The sequence below is a fragment of the Gambusia affinis genome, linkage group LG07, assembly GCF_019740435.1.
Source record: "Gambusia affinis linkage group LG07, SWU_Gaff_1.0, whole genome shotgun sequence".
Lineage (NCBI taxonomy): Eukaryota > Metazoa > Chordata > Actinopteri > Cyprinodontiformes > Poeciliidae > Gambusia > Gambusia affinis.
The window spans coordinates 27,775,058-27,797,853 of record NC_057874.1 but is presented as its reverse complement, the minus strand read 5'-3'; the positions used below and the strand labels follow the sequence as shown (position 1 = coordinate 27,797,853).

The 22,796-nt window shown below is 37.4% G+C and overlaps 3 protein-coding genes and 1 long non-coding RNA gene across 6 annotated transcripts; 1 reads left to right on the top strand and 3 right to left on the bottom strand.

Annotated features, from left to right (window-relative positions):
* Positions 1 to 128: 128 nt before the first annotated feature.
* On the top strand, positions 129 to 22,652 carry LOC122833519. Its single transcript, XR_006370990.1, has 4 exons — positions 129 to 217; positions 2,658 to 2,788; positions 13,721 to 13,830; positions 21,940 to 22,652. It is a non-coding gene; the product is annotated as an uncharacterized LOC122833519 (long non-coding RNA).
* LOC122833516 (deoxyribonuclease-1-like) lies at positions 211 to 10,201 on the bottom strand. Its single transcript, XM_044121145.1, has 10 exons — positions 9,881 to 10,201; positions 7,510 to 7,595; positions 7,306 to 7,394; positions 6,074 to 6,160; positions 4,816 to 4,928; positions 4,577 to 4,689; positions 3,699 to 3,856; positions 1,958 to 2,054; positions 1,690 to 1,765; positions 211 to 1,264 (listed from the first exon to the last, which is right to left on the bottom strand). The coding sequence occupies exons 2-10, from the start codon at positions 7,588 to 7,590 to the stop codon at positions 1,173 to 1,175; spliced, it is 906 nt and encodes a 301-aa protein (XP_043977080.1). The 5' UTR covers positions 7,591 to 7,595; positions 9,881 to 10,201; the 3' UTR covers positions 211 to 1,172.
* LOC122833517 (deoxyribonuclease-1-like) lies at positions 10,732 to 16,283 on the bottom strand. The gene is made up of 10 exons (XM_044121146.1): positions 16,144 to 16,283; positions 15,359 to 15,444; positions 15,124 to 15,212; positions 14,862 to 14,939; positions 13,911 to 14,023; positions 13,691 to 13,803; positions 12,243 to 12,400; positions 11,946 to 12,042; positions 11,520 to 11,586; positions 10,732 to 11,247 (listed from the first exon to the last, which is right to left on the bottom strand). Exons 2-10 carry the CDS (start codon positions 15,437 to 15,439, stop codon positions 11,144 to 11,146), a joined length of 900 nt encoding a protein of 299 aa, XP_043977081.1. The 5' UTR covers positions 15,440 to 15,444; positions 16,144 to 16,283; the 3' UTR covers positions 10,732 to 11,143.
* LOC122833512 (nuclear factor 7, ovary-like) lies at positions 17,182 to 21,160 on the bottom strand. Of its 3 annotated transcripts, none has more exons than XM_044121139.1 (2): positions 20,905 to 21,160; positions 17,182 to 19,342 (listed from the first exon to the last, which is right to left on the bottom strand). In XM_044121139.1, the coding sequence occupies exon 2, from the start codon at positions 19,323 to 19,325 to the stop codon at positions 17,946 to 17,948; it is 1,380 nt and encodes a 459-aa protein (XP_043977074.1). In that variant the 5' UTR covers positions 19,326 to 19,342; positions 20,905 to 21,160; the 3' UTR covers positions 17,182 to 17,945. The 3 variants fall into 3 exon arrangements, with proteins under 3 accessions (XP_043977074.1, XP_043977075.1, XP_043977073.1); XM_044121140.1 differs by lacking the exon at positions 20,905 to 21,160 and adding an exon at positions 20,501 to 20,893 and having other exon boundaries at positions 17,189 to 19,342; XM_044121138.1 differs by lacking the exon at positions 20,905 to 21,160 and adding an exon at positions 19,415 to 20,892 and having other exon boundaries at positions 17,189 to 19,342.
* Positions 22,653 to 22,796: the final 144 nt, after the last annotated feature.

The window sequence follows — 22,796 nt, the reverse complement described above, 5'->3', positions numbered from 1 at the left end:
TTTACCCACCAGTTAATCTATACGCCAGTGCGAAGGCAATAGCAGCTTAGCAATGGCGTTTCGACCAGTGCTGGACTAGCCGACAATAACTATTGATGTTTATAGAATTAACGCAAGAAACATCAGAAAGAATGATGTGAAAATGTCCCAAATTGTCTGGTGCCCAAGGAAGAAAAAAAGTAAAGAAGAAGAAGAAAAAAACATCATAGAAACAGAGGTACAGTAAAACTATGATTAAATTACCTATTGGCTGGCAGAATGTAGTATAGCAGCTTGGCTAGCTAGCCAAACACGGAGCTAATCAATATATAACCTATCCAGTGTTTCTGCTGTCATGATAAACAAATATATATTGCAAAACTGAGAACACACTAAAAATGTATAAGAAAATAATTATATGTTTTAGACAGCGCTGAAGATATATTACTTTGATACAATGTATAGTAGTTAGTCTACAGTTTGTACAATAGTGTAAATTTACAACTTAGCAGACGGTTACGGCGACACAGCAGGTGAATGCGACCCCATCTAATCAACGTCCAAACAAAATCTAATTTTGCCACTTGCATATGTGGAGTTAAATCGGATGCGTATCCGAAAGTTTCCAACGCGTCTGCGGTCTGGACAATCATGTCGCATTTAATTTAACTTTTTTGAGACGTTCTCATAATTCTGCACCAGAAGAAGCCAGGTGCTGTTAGTTGTGTATTATTTTATATCAGCTTCGTCTTGTTGTAATCGTGTGACGATACTGTCTGCTTCCATCGCCGAATAACTTCGATTCATAGACCACAGCGCCCATTATTGCTTCTCTAAACAGAGCTTTGCTGTGTAACTCAACGTTCTTTTTCTGCGCATGCGTGTCATGAATAATTCTTGCAGAACTTCTGAAACAAGATAGTTGGATGACAGTAAAAAATAGAATTGAGTATAAAGACCAATGTGTGAACTGAGCCATTTCCCCACTACCACAGGGCTTCATATACATTCAATATGTTGAATTTGTACTGAACCAAATATTTTGTTTTGGCTTGATTTGTTGTGGAGACATTCAGGAGAAACAACGGAGAGCAGGTGTGTTAAATTTAATGTTGCTACTTTCCCCTTTTTCTTATTACTGGAAGTAACCAAATCAGTTTATTTATGGTTGACTGTTTTTAAATCTGGGATTTTTAGAACAAAGTGCAAAACCATGAGCCAGGCTCGCTTTCTCCCTTTCTGTTTTCATCGTTAAGACATTGCCCTCCTTTCATGTCTGTCAGACCTGCAAAGGAAATAAATGTCGTTTATTCACACAGCAACATCCATATGAGTGGAACAGAGTTGTCACTGCAATGCATGAACGTGGAAAAAAAGAATATATTGCGATCAGCTTGTGATGCTAATAGAAGTTAGTTTGGCTACAACATTTAGCTAATTTCACTGCGGTGTGTGGACTTCAACACCCCTTTTTACACTTAAAGTCTCACAAAGGCTGGAGGAATGAGACTTTATAATCAAATTATGATTAAACTGCAGGGACTCCCTCAGAAAAATTTTAATTAATAGAATATCTTAGTAAAACAGCTTGAAATGCTTTTATTTGAAGTTTAAGCCACTTTTTAAAAGCTATTTGTAGAATAAAATATTTTTTTTACTATGGTTATGATGATAATAATGATTATTGTTGTTATTATTAGGACATCTTACCATCACCATCATCTTGTTGTTCCACCAAAGTCTTCAGCTTCACCTCCACTGGATAATGGTCGCTCACTTTCAGAGCCTGGAATAATGAAACTTTAAGATCATAAAAATGTCTGAACTAATTGTAATTCTGGATTAACTCAAATATCAAGGGGAAAGGTAAAGTTATTGGCAATTCATTTTAGTTCAATGATCAGATTTCAGTAGTTTATTAGGTATTCGAATGAAATGGAAAACAAATAATTACAAAAACATGAAAATAAGAGCAAACCTGCTCATCGGAGAGCTTGTAAGCTTTCTGGAAGTTGAATGTTTTAGCAGATTTTGGAACAACAGCCCGAAGCATGTCGTCTCCGTAAACAATGATCCTGAACAAGTAGAAGAAGAGTTAAAGCAAACAGCAGGGAGACACAGGATGATCATTTACGTCTCACTCCTTCTCAGAACAGAAGTTTCTAAAGTTAAATCAGACCAAACGTCTCTTGTTTTGAATTAGTCACACAAATAATCTAAATATTTCTTATTTGTGGCTCTAACAGAATCACCAAAATTATTGCCAATCTTCTCTTAAGCTTTAACATCTTGGCTGATGTTTTTATGTTGCTTTGATATTTCTTCATACTCTACATTTAGGAAGGATGGTAAAAGCATCTCTGTTTTTCCTCCAAATGTAACAATGGTGATTATGGACAAACAGTTCAACTTTAGTTCATTAGACAATTAAACATGTAATCAGTAATCTGGTCTTTTATCTTTCTTTTGGAGTAATGGCTTCTTCTTTGCTGAGCGGTCTTTCAGCCACTGTTGGTACAGAAAAGGTTTCTCTAGCTTCAGCAGCATCGTCACAAGAACGTTGGCTTTTATTTTGGGGTCGGTTTGCATATTTTGGACCAGGACCCATAACTTTCCTGAGTGCTATTATGGTTGGATATTTCCGTCATGCTTATACTCCCGTATAATTGTTTGAACAGATGAATGCGGCGCCTTCAAGTATCTGGAAATTGTTCTCCAGGATGGACCAGGCTGGAGCAGCTGCACAGTTCTCTTCAAGTCAAACGAGAAAGCAGTGAGTTCCAGGTGTGACCCAACAATACATCCACAGGTGAGCCTCAAAATAACTCAAATCTGTCAGTTTATCAATCAGAGGTTTGTGGAAGGAAACACCAAAATGTTTCAAAAATCACCAAAATGTGTTTTGGCACTTGACAAATAGTACGGAGCCCTCAAGAGCAGTGGTTCCCAACCACCGGGCCATGGACTGGTACTGGGCCGCGCAAGAAACAATTAAATATGTCCGTTCTATGTATTGAGTCTGGAGGAGCTTTTATTTTGAAAATCCTAAACCGGATGCTGTCGGTTACATCTTGCGCCAACATGCAGTAGAATGAGTAAGAAACAACAACATCGGTGTCGATCCTCACAACGAGACAACGAGACTGATCCAACCAGTAAATTATCGTGTGAAAAGGCAAAAGAAAAACATTTCCCCATGTCTTCTAAGCGGCCCATAAAATATAAATAATTTTGGTAATTGTAACTATAAAACAAGAGAAATTTGGTTTGATTTAATGCAGTGGTTCCTAAAGTGTGGGGCGCGCCCCCTAGGGGGAGCGCCGTGCCATTGCAGAGGGGGCATGGGAAGCAGTATGGATAAAAAAAAACAAAAAACTGTTACACAAAAGTGTTTCACTGTAAAGATGGTTTGCAGTGTGTTGTGTTGCAACAGTGGAATTTGAAAACAAAATATGTGTATAGGTTTATCTCTGGTTGAACGATGTGTGAGACCAGTTGATTTTTTTTTATTTTCTGTTTTGGGGGGATTTTATTGTAATCCATTATGGGCCCAGAAAATCTTTGGGAACCACTGATTTAATGTAAGAGGAAGAGGAAAAATGTTTTTATTTGGTGCATATAAAGTTCCGGTTTCATTTTTGCATAAATATTGAGGTTTCATGAACAGCAGCTGGTTTTACCGTTTATTCTGAGAAGATGGATGGGTGGTTGGTTTCTACCTGTCGTATGTGTTGGTGTTTTTGGGGCTCACTGTTGTGTCCACATCGTCTCCGATCAGCCAGTGGAAGTTTTGGTCGCTGCGGATTCGGATGGTCGCCATCTTCGTCTTGGGAACATACGAGCTGTCGGCGTTAAAGTCGCCCAGGATCATCACGTTCTGTGGTGGACAGACAGGAAACCTTAACCAGTGTCACCAGTTTAGACTTTGTTCCCCATTTGAAAAAAGAAAACACTTCAAGGGTTTTAAATGTGACAGCGTAATAAATAAAATCTAGTTCAGAAAGTATTTTAGCTACATCTGTACGAAGCTGCTTTTTAAAATATTTACTCACGGTGCCTACATATGGAGGAGGAAAAGGGACAAAAATACATCATTAAATTATTTAATTTAACTACCATGAAGTAAATACGTTTTCAAATAAATGTATAAATAATCTATTTAATAGACAATTTAAATATCACTGAATTATAATTAATTAAAATGTGACATATTTAATAAATTGATTATATATTAAATAGATTATTTAGACATTTATTCATTTCGTAGTACATTTAATTGATGATTTAATGATGTATTCATTTATTTAATTTTATTTCTTGGCCCTTCATGTGTAGGATCTGTATTTCTGTCTGTAGAATCAGATTATCACATTGTGGAGATAAAATATTGAACTAACAATGGGACCTCTACAGGAAGCTGACCATATTTTGCTGCTTTTCCCATTTTTCACGTGTGCTTGTGATTTGTTTCTTATTGTTTTGGTCTCTTTCTTCTGCTCAGTCTCTCTCACACATTCAAAAAACCTTTAACTTCACAACCACTTCAGTTATATTTAACAACAAGATTAAAAACATTTTGATGTGTGAGTATATTTACGTTAGTCCTCCACTTTTCCTTGATGTGAATGAAGAGGTCGTAGAGTTCGTCCAGTTCCTTCACCGCGTCGTCTGGTTTGGTGTGAACTGGGATCATCACCAGATCTTCCAGAACTGCGAGGAGAATCAGACAAAGTAGTTTTATTTTTGTCTGATTTTAAGGCTGCAGTCATTTGTGGATGTTATTAAACCTTAAAGTGTATTAGTGTACATTATAAGACAATTATGATTTTTTTTTACCTGTATTTGGGCAACTGAATCGAAGGATATACGGATCTCTGTCAATGTTGTCCTGTCCTTTAGTCTTCTCATCATCAGACTGGTACGTTCCCACCAGTTTAACCATGTCCTCCCTGTATGCACAAACCATGCAGTATTTTTTTTTTATAAAGCAGTTATTATTAAACAGCAAAAATGTATTTTAGTACATTGGGAATATTTGCTCTGAACGGTGTGATATCGGTCTGGTTTTAAATTACATTTTGAAAATTCATTGTCAACCAGTTCCTGATGTGGATCAAAGAGAGGCTCAGCAATGATCTTAATCAGAAAATATACCTGGGAGTCCTGGACAAAGAAACGGAAAGAAGAAATGAAAGAAAATGGCACCAAAAGGGAATGGATTTAAAGTAAAAGAGAGAGAGCCAAGAATAGAGCCTTGCTGTGCTCATCAAGGGAAACGAGTAGAGAAAAATCTAAAGTTATTGATAAAAACAGAAAAACCTGAGAAGTTGGACCTGAACCATTTAAGAGGTGAACTTGTTTCCTCATTTTGACCCACATCCTCATTTTCATCCAGGAAAGAATTTAATAATTTCTGGAACGTTTGACATAAAACAGAAACGGGTCTGAAATATGGCAGATGCATGAAGGCTGGATTTCTCTAGCAGATGTTTCTCATCGATAAATATATATATATTTATAAATCAACCATACACATTTAAACCCCCTAGCATCATAGCTCGCATCGTGTACAGCACTCAAAGACTCACCGAAGTCTCTTAGAGAAAAAACAAAACAAAAAAAACATCTGGTTTTGTGGGACAAAACCAGATGTTAAACTGTTGTTGATGATTTTGACCAAGTGAAGGAAGAACATTAATGGAGAAACCAACAACCAGAGGCAACGCTTCTGATTTTACTTCTGAGCATTATAACTACATCAAATGCCTCTTGACTATAAGATAATGCATGGTAATAAAACTACAGTTTTGAATATTAACACACTACCAATTTTTTTTTCTTGAAACCATGAAACTATTTATCTATTTGTATTTTTGCTTTTGAAAAATCAACTATTTAATCTGAACTCAGCAGTTCAGATAAAAGATTTTCAGTTAAAAACCAACATTTGTTTTGTTTCTTAGAGGCTTTTGAAATAAATCGATAAATAAATTGATAAGTAAACCGTTGTACTTGTTCACATTTTGTTATTTTCTCATTTTTACTGGCAGTTAGTGAAATAAATTATCCTCTTAATGAATGAATGAGCTGTCACCTGTACAGGAACATGAACTGCTCCTTGTAGCGCGTTCGGCCCAGGCGAGTGCTGATTCTCAGAGTGTAGTGATGTTTCCGTTTGGGTCTGCACAGACAAACAGAAGAGCTGCCATGATCCGTGTTTATGTCAGAGGAAATCAGTGGATTAAGCAAATTCATGTAAGATTTGAGGCCTCAGGGTCAACTATGTTTATAAATTATGGCTGAAGGTTTTTAGAGAGACCAGTTAACCTAACAGTGATAGTTTTGAATTGGTTCTCACCGATTGAGAACCAATTCACGCACGAGGACAGGATTGTCAGACTTATTTTCATTTTGGGCCAAATTAAGACAATGAATGTTCTCAAAGTGCCAGATGTGCCAGAATGCATGACAAAACCCACTAGTAAACTTAAAATATTAATCAGTAGCAGTGTCTGCATTCAATGAGTAATTCTTACAATTAAACTATTGAACATTGTTTCACATTGATCAATGATCAGCAATCAAAGTCGCTGATTTAAACCTGATGTTTTGGACCAGAAAATATGCAATAAATTCACAATTATGCATTAGCACAAGAAAATGTGGGCATCTGTTCATTTTACGGAAATTTCTACAGTTGAGGAAAAACTCAAGGGACTGCCTGAAATAATCTTTAGAGGGCCAGATTTGGCCCCTGGGCCTTGAGTTTGACACCTGATCTCTAGGAAAACATGAATTCTATTGAACATTGTTTCTATTGAAACGATGCAGGACTTTGCATCCACCTGAAAATCAAATGCTTGTAATAAATCAACTGATTTTGACAAGAAATATGCAGAAGATGTCAGAAGCTTGGTGACGTTGGTAAGACTTTTGGCCAAATATTAATTTTGATGTGATTATTTTTGAATCTATGTGATTCGAGTTGTGTGGATATGAACTTGTTTGGTTTGTTATTGTTTCTAAAAATGAGGCAGTTCAAAGTGCTTTATAAAAACACAGATATGCATTAATAAAAACACCATACAGGCAACAATTGAAAGAAAAAACAGTAACAAACATTACATTTTGATGATTGCCATCATAAAACTAATAAATGAATTAAGTTGATCAACGCTTCATTTATAATGGTTCAAAAGCAACAAGTGGGTTTTTAATCTCGGATTAAAGGAACCCAAACATGCGATTTGTGCAGAAGTGTTTCTGTAAATATCAGTTTAGCTGCTGAATGAGCCACCAAGTGTTTAAAACTTTGCCTTTACTGACTTGTTGAGCGCTTGCATCAGAGCCGTCACCGATTCCTTGGTATTGTCCACGACTTCCAGGATCACAATGATGTCATAACGGGAAATAATCTGACAGACAGAACATTTCTCAGTACCAGTTGGTTACTAAGCACAAATATTTCCTTTAAAGGAAAACCACCAGGCCTTTCTTTACCCTAAAAATGACGAGTTTATGTGTTTTTACCTTAACGAGGATCTTCAGAACTTCTGGGTCCGACACTTTGCTCCGTCCAAACTTCTGAATATTAAACGCTGCGATTTTCATGTTGGCTGAAAATTGGAGAAAAAAGCAGACTCTTTATAAAAGGAAAACCTTTTAACAAAGAGAGACAGTTCTTCTGAGTCCAGCTTTATTGTCTGCTGTAGCAGAAAGAACAGCAGATCAGATCCATTTGTACTCCAATCAATTCAAGTTTCACACAGTTAACACTCTCCAAAACACAGACAGAAAGTCACACACTCCTCAAAACACATCAGTGGAAAATCAGCTCTGTTCACAAACTAAACGTTTCCTCAACAGTTTTGTTCTGTTTAATTAGCTTTATTGTTTATTGTAACAGTTAACTGTTTAACAGCTGTTGTAGCTGTTAAGTTATAAAGTTAAAATTAATAAAACAATTATTATGAAACAAACTATTAACATTTTGTCAAATGCCATCATCAAAATCCTCAAGCAAATATATGTCAAGTATTTTGACCAATGTTTCAGTCATTATTGATCAGTGTTTCTGCAGGGTATTCCACATTTGTGGTGCGTAGAAGCTGAATGCTGCTTCTCCACGTTTGGTTCTGTTGATAGAACAGCAGCAGATCTTTTATGCTTTGAGATGCTCAGCTGTTCAGTGATTTATAAACTACAACAGTATTTTAATGTCTATTCTGTGTAGGGACTTTAGAACTGGACAATGTGCTCTGTCTTCCTGGTTTTAGTCAGAAGACCAGCAGCAGCGTTCTGGATCAGCTGCAGCTAAATAAAAAATCAGGTCTGATTTTTTACATTTTTGTATTTTCTTTTATTCATGGTATACATGCTGTTGCAGTAATCGATGCAACTAAAGATAATGCATGGATGAGTTTCTCTTGACCTTGCTGAGTCCTCTAATCCTGGAAATGTTCTTCAGGTGATAGAAGGCCGACTTTGTAACTGCCTTTACGTGGCTCTGAAGTTCAGGTCAGATTTCAGCCTGATTTCTAGTTTCCTGCTGTAACAACTGAAGCTGTCCGTTGACTCTAGATCGTTTCTCTTTATGTCCAAATATAATAACGTCAGTTTCTGTTCATATTTTGGCACATTGATCCATTCTAAGCGTCTGTTCAGTGATTGGATGGTTCTGTTGACATCGTCATGTAGAGCTGTGTGTCATCTGCATAGAGTTATAACTAATCATATTGATTTTTATGAACTGAGCTAGCAGGAGCATGTGGATATTAAATATGAGGAGTCTCAGGATTGAACCTTGGGGAACCCCACATGTCAATAAAATCACATCAATTAGTCAGTCCACCAGTATTTATCCCTATAGATAACTATTGATGCTTTATCAATTAAGATATCAATGTATGTGTCTGTCTGTGTATGTAAGTCATGCATGTGATCTTTTTTGTGATTTTCATACTTAGAATTTCAGAACATTAAACTAATTTAAATATTAGCCTAGGACTACATAAGTAAACACAGTATTACTTTGCCCTTAATACTTTTATCTTTGTGAGTACATGTTTCAATTTGCTGCACATTAATTTTCTAATTTTTTTCTAACTCTATTCTAATATACTATTCAGACATTTTTCCTTAAATAGATGCTAAAAAAATCGGTTATTGTTTAATTTATTTGATTATTACAGTGACATTAATCAGCATTACTACAATTCATCACTGTATATTTGCAGAAATTAGCACAATAGCTGAAAGCAAGCACAAAAAACAAACCCGTCGCTATGCAATTCACATAGATCTAATGAAAGAAGCAAAAAGAAAAAACAGCCGACTACGCAATAAGTAACAGACAGTAACAATATAAAACAGGAAACACAAATTAGTGCCAGAGAAAATGAAGAGCTACATAACTGACTTGCTTTAAAGCAGTGATTGATTTTATTTTTAAAACTCAAGCAGTCTCACTTTGAGTTTTCAGTCTCAAGGTGAAAGAAAATATCTTGTAATTCATGCAACATCAGTGTTGACTCTGAAGCGCAGCTATCTGTGACAGGAAGTGAGAAAAGCAGCAGCTTTAAAGAATATTAAAATATTGAAAAATATTTGTGCATGAATTGACATTTTAACTTTGAATTCTGATGTTTTGGTTTCATTTGGCTCCTTCCTGAAGATTTCACTCTTTCATCAGTTTGGTAAAATAAATCAGGTAAATTTAAGTGAAGAATCACAACTTTTCTTCTTCAGAAGCATTTCTTTGATGTGTCAAGTGTTAAAGTTGTTTAGTAATCCTGTGAAGGAGCGTCCGGCTGTCTTCCAGAGAAGAGGAGGATGTTTATCTCATTGTATCAAAGTATGAAAATCCAGAGCTGAAAAATCAAACAGGAAATCTGCTTCTCACCTGCAGGAGAATCTGCTGCAGCTTCTGTCCAAAAACGCTAAAATAAAACCTTATGAGGACGAATGTAGGAGTTATGAGATGTAACCAAAACAATGTTCAGAGCGTGAAAACCGGCCGTTTGTTTTGAAAGGCAACTAGTGAACAAGTTCAACAAGGGCAAAGAGAAGAAATACCAGAACAAATGAACTCCGCCTCTTTCATAACTTCCTGCTTCAAAATCAGGTGAAACATTTTTCTCTAAAACTGATGAGCAGCAAACTAAGAGGATTTAAAAGTTTTAAATTCTGTGAGGAAAATAGAAGCAGCGTCAATATGAGAGAGTTTCTGTCAGGGATCAGGGTGTGTTGTGTTTCTCATATGGCGCTGCAGGTTTACCTAGGTGGGCGGGGCTTAGCGCTTCACCTGCTCTCTGCCAGCCAATCAGCAGCAGCTGAAGAGGAGCTGGCTGTTTCTCATTCGACATCCTGACTGTCAACCTCTCCTCCTCTGACTGGTTCCTTGTTATTTTCTACCAGCGTTGACTTTGCTCCACGTTTATTGCAGCTTCATTTCAGAGTTTACACCCTGAGTTTCTCTGCTTTTACTTTTATGGTAGCTGCCAAACAATTATTGATTCCTTATTTCCTTATTATTGGATTTATTTTATTTTATTTTTTTCATCTTCCTACCAACTTTCTGAGACAGAGCAAGAGAATAAATATCCTTTTTGGGGGTTTTTTTAATTTTTTTTTATTTACCTTAGGCAATTATGAAAAGCAGACCTTGTTTAAATAAAAAATAGTAATAATTTACAATTTTCTGTCCTTAGAATAAACAAATGCACCTCAAAAAACTGGAAACACGCCTCAAGATACTGTAAATATTTTATTACATTTGTTTATTGGACAATTCTGAATGTCTGACATTTGGATAGAACGTAAAGCAGTCAGTTTGTATAATAGTGTACAATTTGTTTTCACCCCTAAAATAACCGGACCGTTAATGTCTAAACTACTGGCAACAAAACTGAATTCGCCTCTCAGTGAAAATGTCAGACGTTTGCCGAATTATCTCTCCATTCCTTCCTCAGTAGCTCCGTAACAAATGTGTGAAAAAGTTTGTCGATATTGCGCTAGGTGTGCTAAACGTATTGTTATTGCTCTTCCAGATTCTCTGTGATACTTTTCAAAATGGCCCCTCATGGTAAGGAACTCTCTGAGGTAGCCGGTGTTTCGGTGGAGAGTTTCTCCGGTCAATCCGGCCTCTTTAGGTGGAGCTGCGTCTTCATTCTCCAGGTTTACCTTTCCCCTTTTCTGCAGCAGGATTTTTCTTCTCATCTTTTGGTTTCTTTTCTTTAACGCTGAGCTCTTCCACCTTCTTTTTCAGACCTACAGAGGAAGTAAATATGTTGCTTATTCACACAGCAAGATCCATTAATAGTAAAGAAATCAATCAATCAATCAAGTTTATTTGTATGGCACCTTTCAGCAACAAGGATGGTCAGATTAAACTTAAACTGCAGTAATTTCCTTTAAAAATTATCCAATTAATAACAAATCTACACAGGATTGCTTTAAATTGGTTTTATTCAGTTTAGTTGACCACTTTTCATCTATTCAGAGAATAAAAATAAATTGTTATTGTTGAGCAGAGAGCTTACCACCAACACCATCTGTTTTTCCCAGCAGCTCCACCTCCACTGGATAATGGTCGCTTATGTCCAGAGCCTAAAGCGAGAAGTCATGAAACTTTATCAAGATTATTAAAGCTTCTGTTGGAAATCTGGACTATAAGGGTATAAGTACAAACACTGAACATTCTTGCTGCATTATCACAAATAAAATGTTTTGCTTATAACTGGAATAGGTTCTGTGCTGTTTATAGAAAAATATCATTATTGAAACAGGTTGTGTGACACATGGAGGGTTGTTTCTACCATCTCAAACTTATTCTACAGAAACAAGTTCTTATCTCAGTGTTTCCTTTTGTTTGTCTGCAAATGATAGTTTTTCTTTATCATTTAAATCAGATTATATATTTTCTGAGTAAACTAGCAGCTGCTGTGCAACTTGTGAAAATAACAAACCTGTTCGTTGGAGAGTTTGTATTCCTCCTGGAAGTTGAAGGCCTTAGCAGAATTTTTAACCACAGCCTGAAGCATTTTGTCTCCGTAAACAACAATCCTGAACGAGGAGAAGAAGATTTAAAGCAGCAGAGAGTCGCAGGATCTTCACTCTGACATCTCACACAATCAGAAAATAATCAAACTAAAATACTTATTCTGCTTTGGTATTTATAATTATGTCCTCTGTTTAAACCTTGAATTTCTGAGTTTTAGTAGATTTTAATGTTAATTCTGAGAGGCGGGATGGTTTTTATGTACCTGTCGTATGAGTTGGTGTTTTTGGTGCTCACTGTCGTGTCCACATCGTCTCCAATCAGCCAGTGGAAGTTTTTGTTGTTGCGGATTCGGATGGTTTTCATCTCCTTCTTTGTAACATACGGGCCGTCGGCGTTAAAGTCGCCCAGGATCATCACGTTCTGTAGCGGAGGAAAAGGAAACCTATAACCTTTAACGGAGTTACACTATGCACCTTGTGAAAGCATCAAGTGGGCGGAGCCAAGGGACAATGAGGGCGTGGCCAGAGACTGCAGTCAGGAAGACAGAAGCCCTGGTTCCTAATTATTGACTTCATCCATATATTTAGTGAAAAGTGACCAGCAACTGTTTGGAATAGAAAGTTGGCCTGAGAGGTCTCTAAAGTGTAGTGGGATCACTATTGATAGAAAGAAAATAAAAGTACATTTCTGCCAAAAAACGTTTTCTAGGAAAAAAAAATATTTATCCAAAAGGCAAAAATTTAAACTTTAAAACTTTAAAATTTCCCTTGTTTTGTTCTAGAGAATATCTGAGACTAATTAAAAATAATTCTAACAAATCTTTGATTTTTCAAATTCAGAAATGACCTTTTTTTCTTAAAAATTTCTGGGGTTATTCTAAACATTTTATTATTTTTTGTAGAAAATTTTTAGCTTTTCAAAAATGTTGAGTATTTTGGCAGAAATTTACTCCTTTTTTATGTACAAATGTCGCTAACATGTCGTAATTAAGAGGCTTCTCATTCCTCTCTAGCAACTTCTGATCAAAAACGTAACCAGCTACTTTTCTCTGCTTTTAGGGACATTTATAGTGACGAAGGGAGCAGCCACTCTCCCTTCAGTCCTGGCCGTTTCCCTGGCGGTGCAGTGGGTCCCTCAGTCGTTATGCAGCAAACAAAACGCCTGCAGTCGGTGCAGAGAGGAGACTGCAGCCGTTCCACTGCAGGCCCACATTGCTAATAAATCACATGAGCAAAGCTGGTTGTTGCTGTTTTAACTTCTGACATAAGAAAATTTGACTTCAGTAGTCACTGTTCAACCCAAGCAGCTTTAGGCAATATTTTGCCGAATTAAACAAATTTCCTCAAAAATGTCATAATATGTTACATCATAATTTCTGCTGGTATCCTGTCTGTTTTTTGAGAACTGAGGAGCCTTGATATAACCTTTACTTTGCAACAACTTCAGTTGTGTAGTAGTTTTCTATTTTGTAGACTGTGTCCTAATATACTTTAATTGGCTGATTAAAATCACAGTTTCCTCTGTATTTGTTGTATGTTCAGTAATGACAGATTGTGTGCTTGTTGGCTTTGCTCTGCTGCTGATACTTAAGCAATCAGATGATTGATCTTCATCGAACAGCTGATCAGTTTCATTTTCCATCTGTTTAATGTTTCAACTCCTTCACTTGTTTGCGGTGTTAGAAGGTTTTTGTCTAGTTTGAGTCCTTACATCAGTCTTCCACTCCTTCTGAATGTGCAGGAAGAGGTCGTAGAGTTTATCCAGCTCATTCTCGGCGCCCTTCGGTGTGATGTGAACTGGGATCATCACCAGATCTTCCAGAACTGTCAAGAGAATCAGACAGGAATCAGGTTCAGTTTACAATTATTTCTTTGACCTATTAGGATTTAAACTGTGTTGTATATATTATAGTGCCATTGTTATCTTTCACCTGTGTTCGGGCAGCTGAATCGGAGGATGTATGGATCTCTGTTAATGTCGTCCTGTCCTTGAGTCCTCATATCGTCAGACTGGTACAGGTCCTTCAGTGTAACCAGACCGGCCCTAATAACCCAAATATTAAGTTTAAAAACAAAACATTTTCACCTCCCTTTAAAGAAACAAAAAGAAAAACAAATCACCTGTTTCATGTGAACTCACCAAGGTTGTTATAGCTAACTAAAAATACCAAAGACTGAAATTGATAAAACATTAACTGAAATAAATAAAAATCATAATTAGCAGGGAAAACTATATTGTGCATTTATAAAGCTAACTAAAAGACTGAAATTAGAGCTAAAATATCCTTTGTTTTTGGTTATGAATTTATTCCAAGACTTTTGAACTGATGTGAAATGTATTTATTTTTCCTCCACACAAACAGTTTTCATCAGCTGTCAGCAAATTACGGCGCTCCATACTCCTCCTGCTGGCTGCACTACGCTATTACACATAAACAGAGAAAACACGTAAATGTACGAAACTGAGTAGGTTTTTAAAAAATAACGTCTTCTGTTGAGTATTCATTACTCAACTGATGTATAAATAAACACAATATTTTCACCTTTTTGAATTCTTATGAAAAAGCTAAAACTACTACAATAACTAGTACAAACTAAACTCAAACTTAACAATATTTAACAAATAACTAATAAAAAATAGCAAACACATTCTAAAAACGAATAAAAACTAACTCAATTACACAAAATAAAACTGAACTACAATGAAAAACCCACAACAATTATAACCCTGGACCTCAGATAACATTTTCAGTTTGAAGTCAATATTTATTAAATAAACTGATGTGCTTGTTCAGATCAGTCAGATTTTGTTATTTTCTCATCTTTACTGGCAGTTTGTGAATGAAAGAATCCTCCTACTGAATGAATGAATGAACTGTCACCTGTACAGGATCAGGAACTGCTCCTTGTAGCCGGTTCTGCCCAGCCGAGTGCTGATTTGCTTCTCATAGCGATGTTCCCTTTCAGGATGGAGCAAAACGCACAGAAAGGTGTTTTCATTAGAAAAGTTTCTTTCAAGGAAAAGCAGTGGACGAATCAGATTCACATCAAGTTGAAGCTCAACCTTTGTGGCCTGTGAGATGGTCTTTTGTGGGAACAGCCCAAGTATAGATGAATGCAATGATGTTTTAAACTTTTACTGACTTGTTGAGAGCGTTCATCAGAACATCCACGGCTTTCCCGGTCTCATCCACAACCTCCAGGATCACAATGATGTCATAACGAGAAATAATCTGACAGAAAAAGACAATTGAATGAGTTTAATTTGATTTCATCAAACAGGTTGAAATCATTCATATATTCATGCCAATATTTGCTTTACACCCATTTTACCAAAGCAGAAATCAAAGCACCAGGTGTTTTTGTTGTGCGTTTTTACCTGAACCAGGTGATTCAGAATGATGGCGTCCGACACTTTTTTCTGTCCAAACTTCTGAATGTTAAACGCTGCGATTTTCATGGTGGCTGAAAGTTTAGAAGAAACTTTAAATCAGTTGTAGCCTCCAGTGGATGGATACACACATTACACAAACTAAATCTGGATTTTTGGAAAACCCAGTCCAAACCCGTCACAGCTGAAAAACTGTCCTGGGAACAACGTTTGTTTTTTCTGCCTTGGGCTTCTTTTGTTTGTTGGTTCTAGTAGAGCAGGAATTCTCAGTAGTTTTACATTTGCAGGATTCGTGGAAGTTCAGTTTTTGTTGCAATTAACTGATGCGTCTGCACGTAGCTGCAAGCCAAGGAAAACAGACAGTCTTACCACTAAAACCAGTTTGAACTTGCTGAGTTTGTCGGGACTAGTTTTCTCTTGCGGTGTTGAACATAAAAAAATTCAAGATGAACTTGGTCTTTGGCTCATGCTCTAATTAGACTTTTTATAACTTACTTTTTCCATTTTCCCCATGTTACAAGTGAGATAATCTGCCAGTAGGAAAAATACGTTTTCATCAAAATTAAGGAATTGTTGACTTGAAACAAGCTTCTGTATTTTGCTATAAAATTACTTGTGAGTTAGTTTCTTAGTGCACTAAGATATCTGCACTAGAAATTAGATTTTGTGCGTTTGCAATGATGCTAGAAAAGATTCTGAAAATGGGAACATATTTATTAATTCCTTCACTGTTATAACAATAAGTACCACAAAATGAATCAACATCAACATACCTCAGTCAAATAATGGCGGATGTAATTTAGCCTTTTGATTCAGGTTTGTTGGCGATCAGTCGTTGAGATCTGGTTCTGAAGACGCTCTCCTCTAGAGAAAAAACAAAACAACCAAAACCTGCAGGAGAACCTGTGTTGTGTTTCTCATATGGAGCTGCAGGTTTACCTCGGTGGGCGGGGCTTAGCGCTTCACCTGCTCTCTGCCAGCCAATCAGCAGCAGCTGAAGAGGAGCTGGCTGTTTCTCATTCGACGTCCTGACTGTCAACCTCTCCTCCTCTGACTGGTTCATTGTTATTTTCTACCAGCGTTGTCTTTGCTCCACGTTTATTGCAGTTTAATTTTGGATCTGCTCTGAGTTTATTGAACTTAAACTCTGTCCAGCAACCATCAAACCACTTAAAAAAATTATGTTACATCCAACTCTGTGCTTTAAATGCTGCCTCTATTCATAATATTTAGAATTAGTTGTATTCACCTGATTAGCTCTGTCACAATAAATCAATCAATTAAGAAATTAAAACTAACTTGTATTTCCATTTGCAGGATTTATTGTTTTTCTCTTTCCACAAAAAAAAACTAAATAAAAATCTGGTGTTTTGGTCTGAACCAGCTGTATTTTTGAAGAACAATCTTGTTTGAAGAATCTTCATAATTCATTTTATTTGTTATTTTATTTATTTTGGATATTTAAAATGTCCTCCAGTTTCACTGAAATGTTCATTAAAATTTAATGTTTACTAATCTTTGAGAATGTAATCTTGCATTATTATTAACATTACAATACTTGAAAATAGTCTCAAAACAACATTATTGTTTATCGTAAAAACTTCAGAGACAATCTGTTACCATGACAGACTTACACCGGATGTGATTCTGAAGAGTATTAGTTATGAAAAGAGTTGGACAGTAACTACTTACATCTATTTGAGTAACATGGGGAAAAAACCCTTTAGGTCTATTTTTACTAGACTTTACTCTTTATATATATGCTTGCAAAGTGTAAATAAAGGTTTGAACAGAATACAGAATAAGACTAATTGCACTGTAAGTATTTATTAGCAATACATTTAGCCATATTACATTGATTTAGCATAGCACAACTGTTTTAATGTCAGTTACGTCAAATGTCAGGGAGTTATAATAAAATAACACAATGGCACAGAGAAACCAGCTTTCAGTATTTCAGCTTTTAGACATGATTGGTTTAACAGTGAGGAAACAGAATAATTTACACAATTCTAGAAAAAAATAATGTGAAAAATATTTGCAGATTTTTCTATGGAAAATAGAAAAATAAAAACATAACATCATCTAGATTCATCAAAGCCGAGAGGAATTTGAATAACTATAGTTGATTTTAACACAGCATATCTGTTATTTCAATTTTAGATTTAGGAAATTTTAGACTTTTCAAGCTCAGAAATTCCTTTTTTTTTTGCTTCTTTAGAAATTCTTTAATCTAAAAAACAATTCTTTACCAAATTTTCAAGAAATTTTCAAGATTTTTCTAGAAAATGTTTGAGTTTTTTCTTGCAGATTTCTTACTTTTTAAACTCAGAAATGTTCTTCCTTTTTGTAAATATTTCTGAGATTAATAATTTTTTTGAGTGAACTGTTCTTGTTTATTATTATCGGAACATTTCTGAGCTTCAGGCCGGAAATGTTCTCCACTTTGGCCCTAATATGGCAAAGAAAATGAAAATAATTTGCAGGCATAGAGAGAAAACAAGGTTCCAGTCATCAGGTGATATTTTGCTGCTTATTATCTGTAATTTCTTTATTTTCCTGAGGTTTCCTCCCATCACTGACCCACAGAGGCAGAAACTGGTTTTGTTAATATTTTCAGTGTTTTCTCCTTCTTGACGCTGAAAAATGGAAACAGTTTCTCAGTAAAGCCGTGGCTGAAGGTGTGGATGGTTCCGCCGGTATCGGCATCTGAGAACGACAGCTTCCCCCTCTCCCAGTCCAGATGGACTTGGATCCTCCGGGGCGGCTTGACGGACAGAACCGAACTTCTCCCTGGAGGGAAGAAGGCCAGAAAGGCGCCGTCCAAACCGATCCTCCACGACCCCGACCCGACGGACCCCTTCCTGTTCGCGGACTCCGCCGCCACGCCCACCTCCCAGCCGCCGCCTTCTCCGACCTCGACCTCCCAGCTGTGCGACCCGGAAGTGAACCCGCCGGAGCCGAGCACGGCGCGGCACCAGCTGAACCGCTCCGGGTTGTCCGGCAGCTTGAGCCGCTCGCCGTGCGTCGCGGCGCTCAGGTCGTCGTCCGGGTTCAGCTCGGGGTGAGCTGTGTTTGGGTCCAGAACCACGGTGGAGAAGCAGACGGCCGCCTTCATCTGGATCCAGATGTTGAAGCTCAGGTTGCCCAGATGTTTTGCCACGTCCAGGAGCGCGCCGGCGGTCGGTTTCGGGTCCTCCTGCAGGCGGCGCTGTTCCGCTGTTTTCAAGGCAGCTTTGTAGGAGTGCAGGAAGGAAACGCTGTCGGCCTTCAGCTGCTTCTCCATCTCTCTGATTGTGTTGGAGAAATCTGACATAATCCTGCCGAGAGCTTCAGATTCCTCCCTCATCACTTTGCTTTTCTGCCGCTCTTCCTCCCTCAGCGCAGCGATGCGGGCCTCCTCTTCCTCCTGCAGAAGCTGGTGAAACGTCTTGAACTGATCCCGGATCTGCTTCTCTGTGTTTCTGTTCTGGCTCTTGATGTGTTTGGCGTTTTGGTCGCAGTTCCCCTTCGCCTCTTCGAAGAGCTTCAGCTTTTCCCGCAGAGCCGTGAGGGACTCCCGGACCTCCTCCCTGCGCTCCTCTGCCGCCTCGTCGATGGGTCTAAACTTGTGGTTGCTGTGAGCTTTGGAGTCCCTGCAGACGACGCAGACGGACTGCTGGTGATCCAGGCAGAACAGCTTTAGCTTCTCGTTGTGCTGGCTGCAGAGACCCGGCTCCGCTCCTGCAGAGAGCTTCGATTTTTCCGCTAAACACAGATTCCTCAAAGCCAAGCTGATGGGCGGGTTGCTCAGAGGCCTTTCCTTGCAAACTGGACACTCGTTTATTTGCTTTTCCTTCCACCAGGACTGAACGCAGGCTTGACAGAAGCTGTGGCTGCACGACAGAACCACAGGATCTGTGAAGATTTTGTGGCAGATGGGGCAGAAAAGATTCTTCTCAGAGCTGGAGGCCATTTTCTCTCTGCGAGAAGCTGCAAACAGATCAAACAGAAAGTTAAATCAGGAAGTTTTTCTGTTGCCAAACATTTCCTGCCCTGATTTACCTCGTCTCTCCTTCTGTTCCTGAGGTTAATTTAAAAGTGAATCTCTGTTTCAGGCAGCAGAGAAAACAGCAGCCGTTCTTTTGTTTGAGATTAGAGGTGGAGCCGCTGCAGGTTTTTATTTTCACTTTCTTTTTCACTTTTGTCCTTTTTACAGCGGTTGGCAACCAACTCTACGGCCTATTACCGCCACCTGAGATTACAGTACACTGTAAATAGTAACATTGCTTTTAATTGAAAAATATGAGTGAACTTAACTTGTACCAGGTCTTTGGGGAATATGGAAAACAGGTTTACTTAAATTAAAAAATAGCTGCCTCAAACAAATCAATTACTGCAAATTATTAAAACAAGTTATAATATTTAATAGTAGCAAATCTAAAATAACTTGATAAATTCAGTTTAATTGCGTATAAACTAAATATGAAAGACATCTTGACATTATTAATTAGACGTGAATAATTATTTGGTCAAAACTTTTCCATGGTAAACAATATTCTTAAACTGATCTAAAGTGTTACTCTCAGCAAAAGTTTTTTTTTAAAGAAACTTGGTGTCATCAGAACATACTTTATTTTTCGACACCGAAATCAGTTGTTTAAATATTCAATTTCACGTATTTTCCAGAACAAAACGTAGAAATTTTCTGAGCTCATGAAGTTGAAAATTTTGGACTTCTGAATCTCAGAAAATTTCCAAAAGTCAAAAGTTTTCAAACTTTACGGAGAAAACTGTAAAAGCAACAATCCTGTTTGAAGTTAAAAATGAATAAGAGATGTAATGAAATAATAAAATAACATTTAAATGTCAGAGATAAAAACGGTGTTATCAGATCTTTGTTGGTGATCAGGCCTTTTCTGATTATTATGTTTATGTTATGAAATATCTGTCTCCAAGATTCGGCTGATGGAAAGTTTCAGGCATGTAGAAGTGATTAAAAAGGAGAATAAAAGCAACCAGAGACCGTTGAGGCTCCTGTCGTGTTCGCTCTTGTTGGGTTTGTCTAAATGCAGGAAGTCGGTTGCATAACCGACACTGAGGCATTAGTGAGGCTGGAGGAAATTTCCATCCGTTTCTGCTGCTTCTTACCCAATTCAACTCAAAAGTTTCCATCAAGAGTCCTTTTATGTTCCGTCTGATCAGGCATGTTAGATTTGATTCTCTTCAAATAATCCTAAAGATGTGAGTGAAAAATCGAATCACTCCAGAACGTGAAACAGCGGGTTTATCTGAAATCTTTCCGGTTTTACAGCAGAAAATCTCTAAAAGCTCTTCAGGAGTTTCCAAGATAAAACCAGTTGAGATAAAACCGACATGCGATCCAACAGCTTGAGCTGATCTTAGAGAAAAGAGCGTCTGCTTGTTTTCTGCTGCAGCATCGACTGATGGCAGCTGAAAACCTGCTGGACCACTTCCACACATCATGCAGATCCAGAAATACAGAGAATTGGTGCATCACAACAACAAACACGCCGAGTCGGAGAACAGATTACCTGCTGCGCTGCAGTTATGAGTCTCTGTGTGTCGCTGAGGCAGATTATTCTGCAGGTTTGGGTTTTGTTTGTCTCACGCCAGCCTCTCGTGAAAAGAGCACTTCCTGATCTGGAGGAAACTCGGTTCTGAAACCAGGAACATGAACCGTCAGAACATATAGAAGTTGTGCTAGAATCCAGCGGCTGAGTCTTCAGAACTGATGTTTAAGTCGAGTTTCCTCCATCAGACTAAACCCGGAGCAGAAATACGAGATAACCGAGGGTTCTGAGAGTCTTCTGACCCAAAGTAAGACTCTCTTCATCGGACTTATCTGTGGTGGTTCTGGTGAAACTCACAGATCAAAAATGCTTCATTCTTCTCTCCTCCAAACCTTCCCTGAGATTTAACATTTATTATTATGTATTAAGTCAGAATTATGAACATAACTTTGTATTTAAAGCTGCAGTTTGGACCTTTTTTTATGTAAAAATATATATATTTACACTTTTTTTTTACTTGTTTACAATCATGGTGAATATTTATGACAGTCACCATGATGTCATCACAGTATAATATGAAAAATAGTTTCCTGCCCAAAATCAGAGGGTAAATTTAAAGATAAATTTATCAATTTAAAAATGCTAAAATGCATGTGATCATGACTTTTATCTTTACTATTTATTTCAAAAGATATCTGGCCAAGATCTTAAAATACATTTATGTAAATCACAAATAGAGACAGAAAATGTAATAAAACTCTGTAATTCCAGTGTCTGCATTTATACCAGACTTAAGTTTCCAATCTTTGAAAATTTTTAATTTGATCAGACTATTATTAACTTTAAAAATGATCAAAATTAAATAGAGGAGTAAAGAAATGGATTTTTAAAGTCATTTCTGTGGAAATCTCAAAGCTTGGTTTAAAGCTGGTGGCTGTTTTGTTTGGTTTTGCTGGAAGTCTGGAACTAAAAGTGTAACTCTCTTTCAAATATCAGCTTCACTTACCCACATGGAGCTTGACTTTTGATTAGATGACATATCTGCTTCCTCTGCAGGCCTGAAAGACGAGCTGGGTGGCCTGAAGACTGATGAAGATGAGGATGGAACAGAAATCTGCTCCTGGAAAGAGAAAAGCTCAACCTGGAGATCCAGATCCTCCAGATGAAAGTCGCCAGGATGACCAACGGAGATGCACTATAACCTGAAGAGGCCAGAGCTCAGCCACACTTCACACCTGCTCACCAATCTGCTAAGGCTCGAAGTTGAAAAACTAACTAGATTAATCTGAAACAGCCAACATGACCGTAAGCTGCAATAATACTGGTTAGCAGTTTTACAAGGCTGGTCTCTGCCTGACGTCTGGAAAAACCGATCCAGATGAACCAGAACCAGTTTCCTACCATAATCTGGGCTTGATTTGACAACACTGCAAAAACACAAAATCTTATAACTGTGGATCGTTCTCATACGTAGATGCATTAGAACGTTTTTTTTTTTTTTTGAGTCACATTTTGGTTTTACATAAATTTATTGTTTTTTTGTGTGAGAAACAGAAAATGTACAAACCTAAAAATGTTGCCATAATCACCCAAAAAATAAACACATATAACAACATATAATTACAAAAAAGATTTTATTGACATCTCCCACTTCACAATACAACAAAAACATAGTTCAGGTCTTTTTTATTAAACATTTTCCACTGAAGAAATGTTTTTATTTTTGCCAAAAAATAAAGACATTTCCTAAACGGTGAGAGTTAATTTAATTGTTGGGTGTGTTAAGGGAGATAATTACTCTTCTTCTTTCAGGGAGGCATGTTGTCTGTCCACTCAAACAAAGGTTTCTGCACTGTACTGAGAACTGGAACAGCTCAGCGCAGGAACAGCTTCTGAGTGTTGCAGGGTTCATG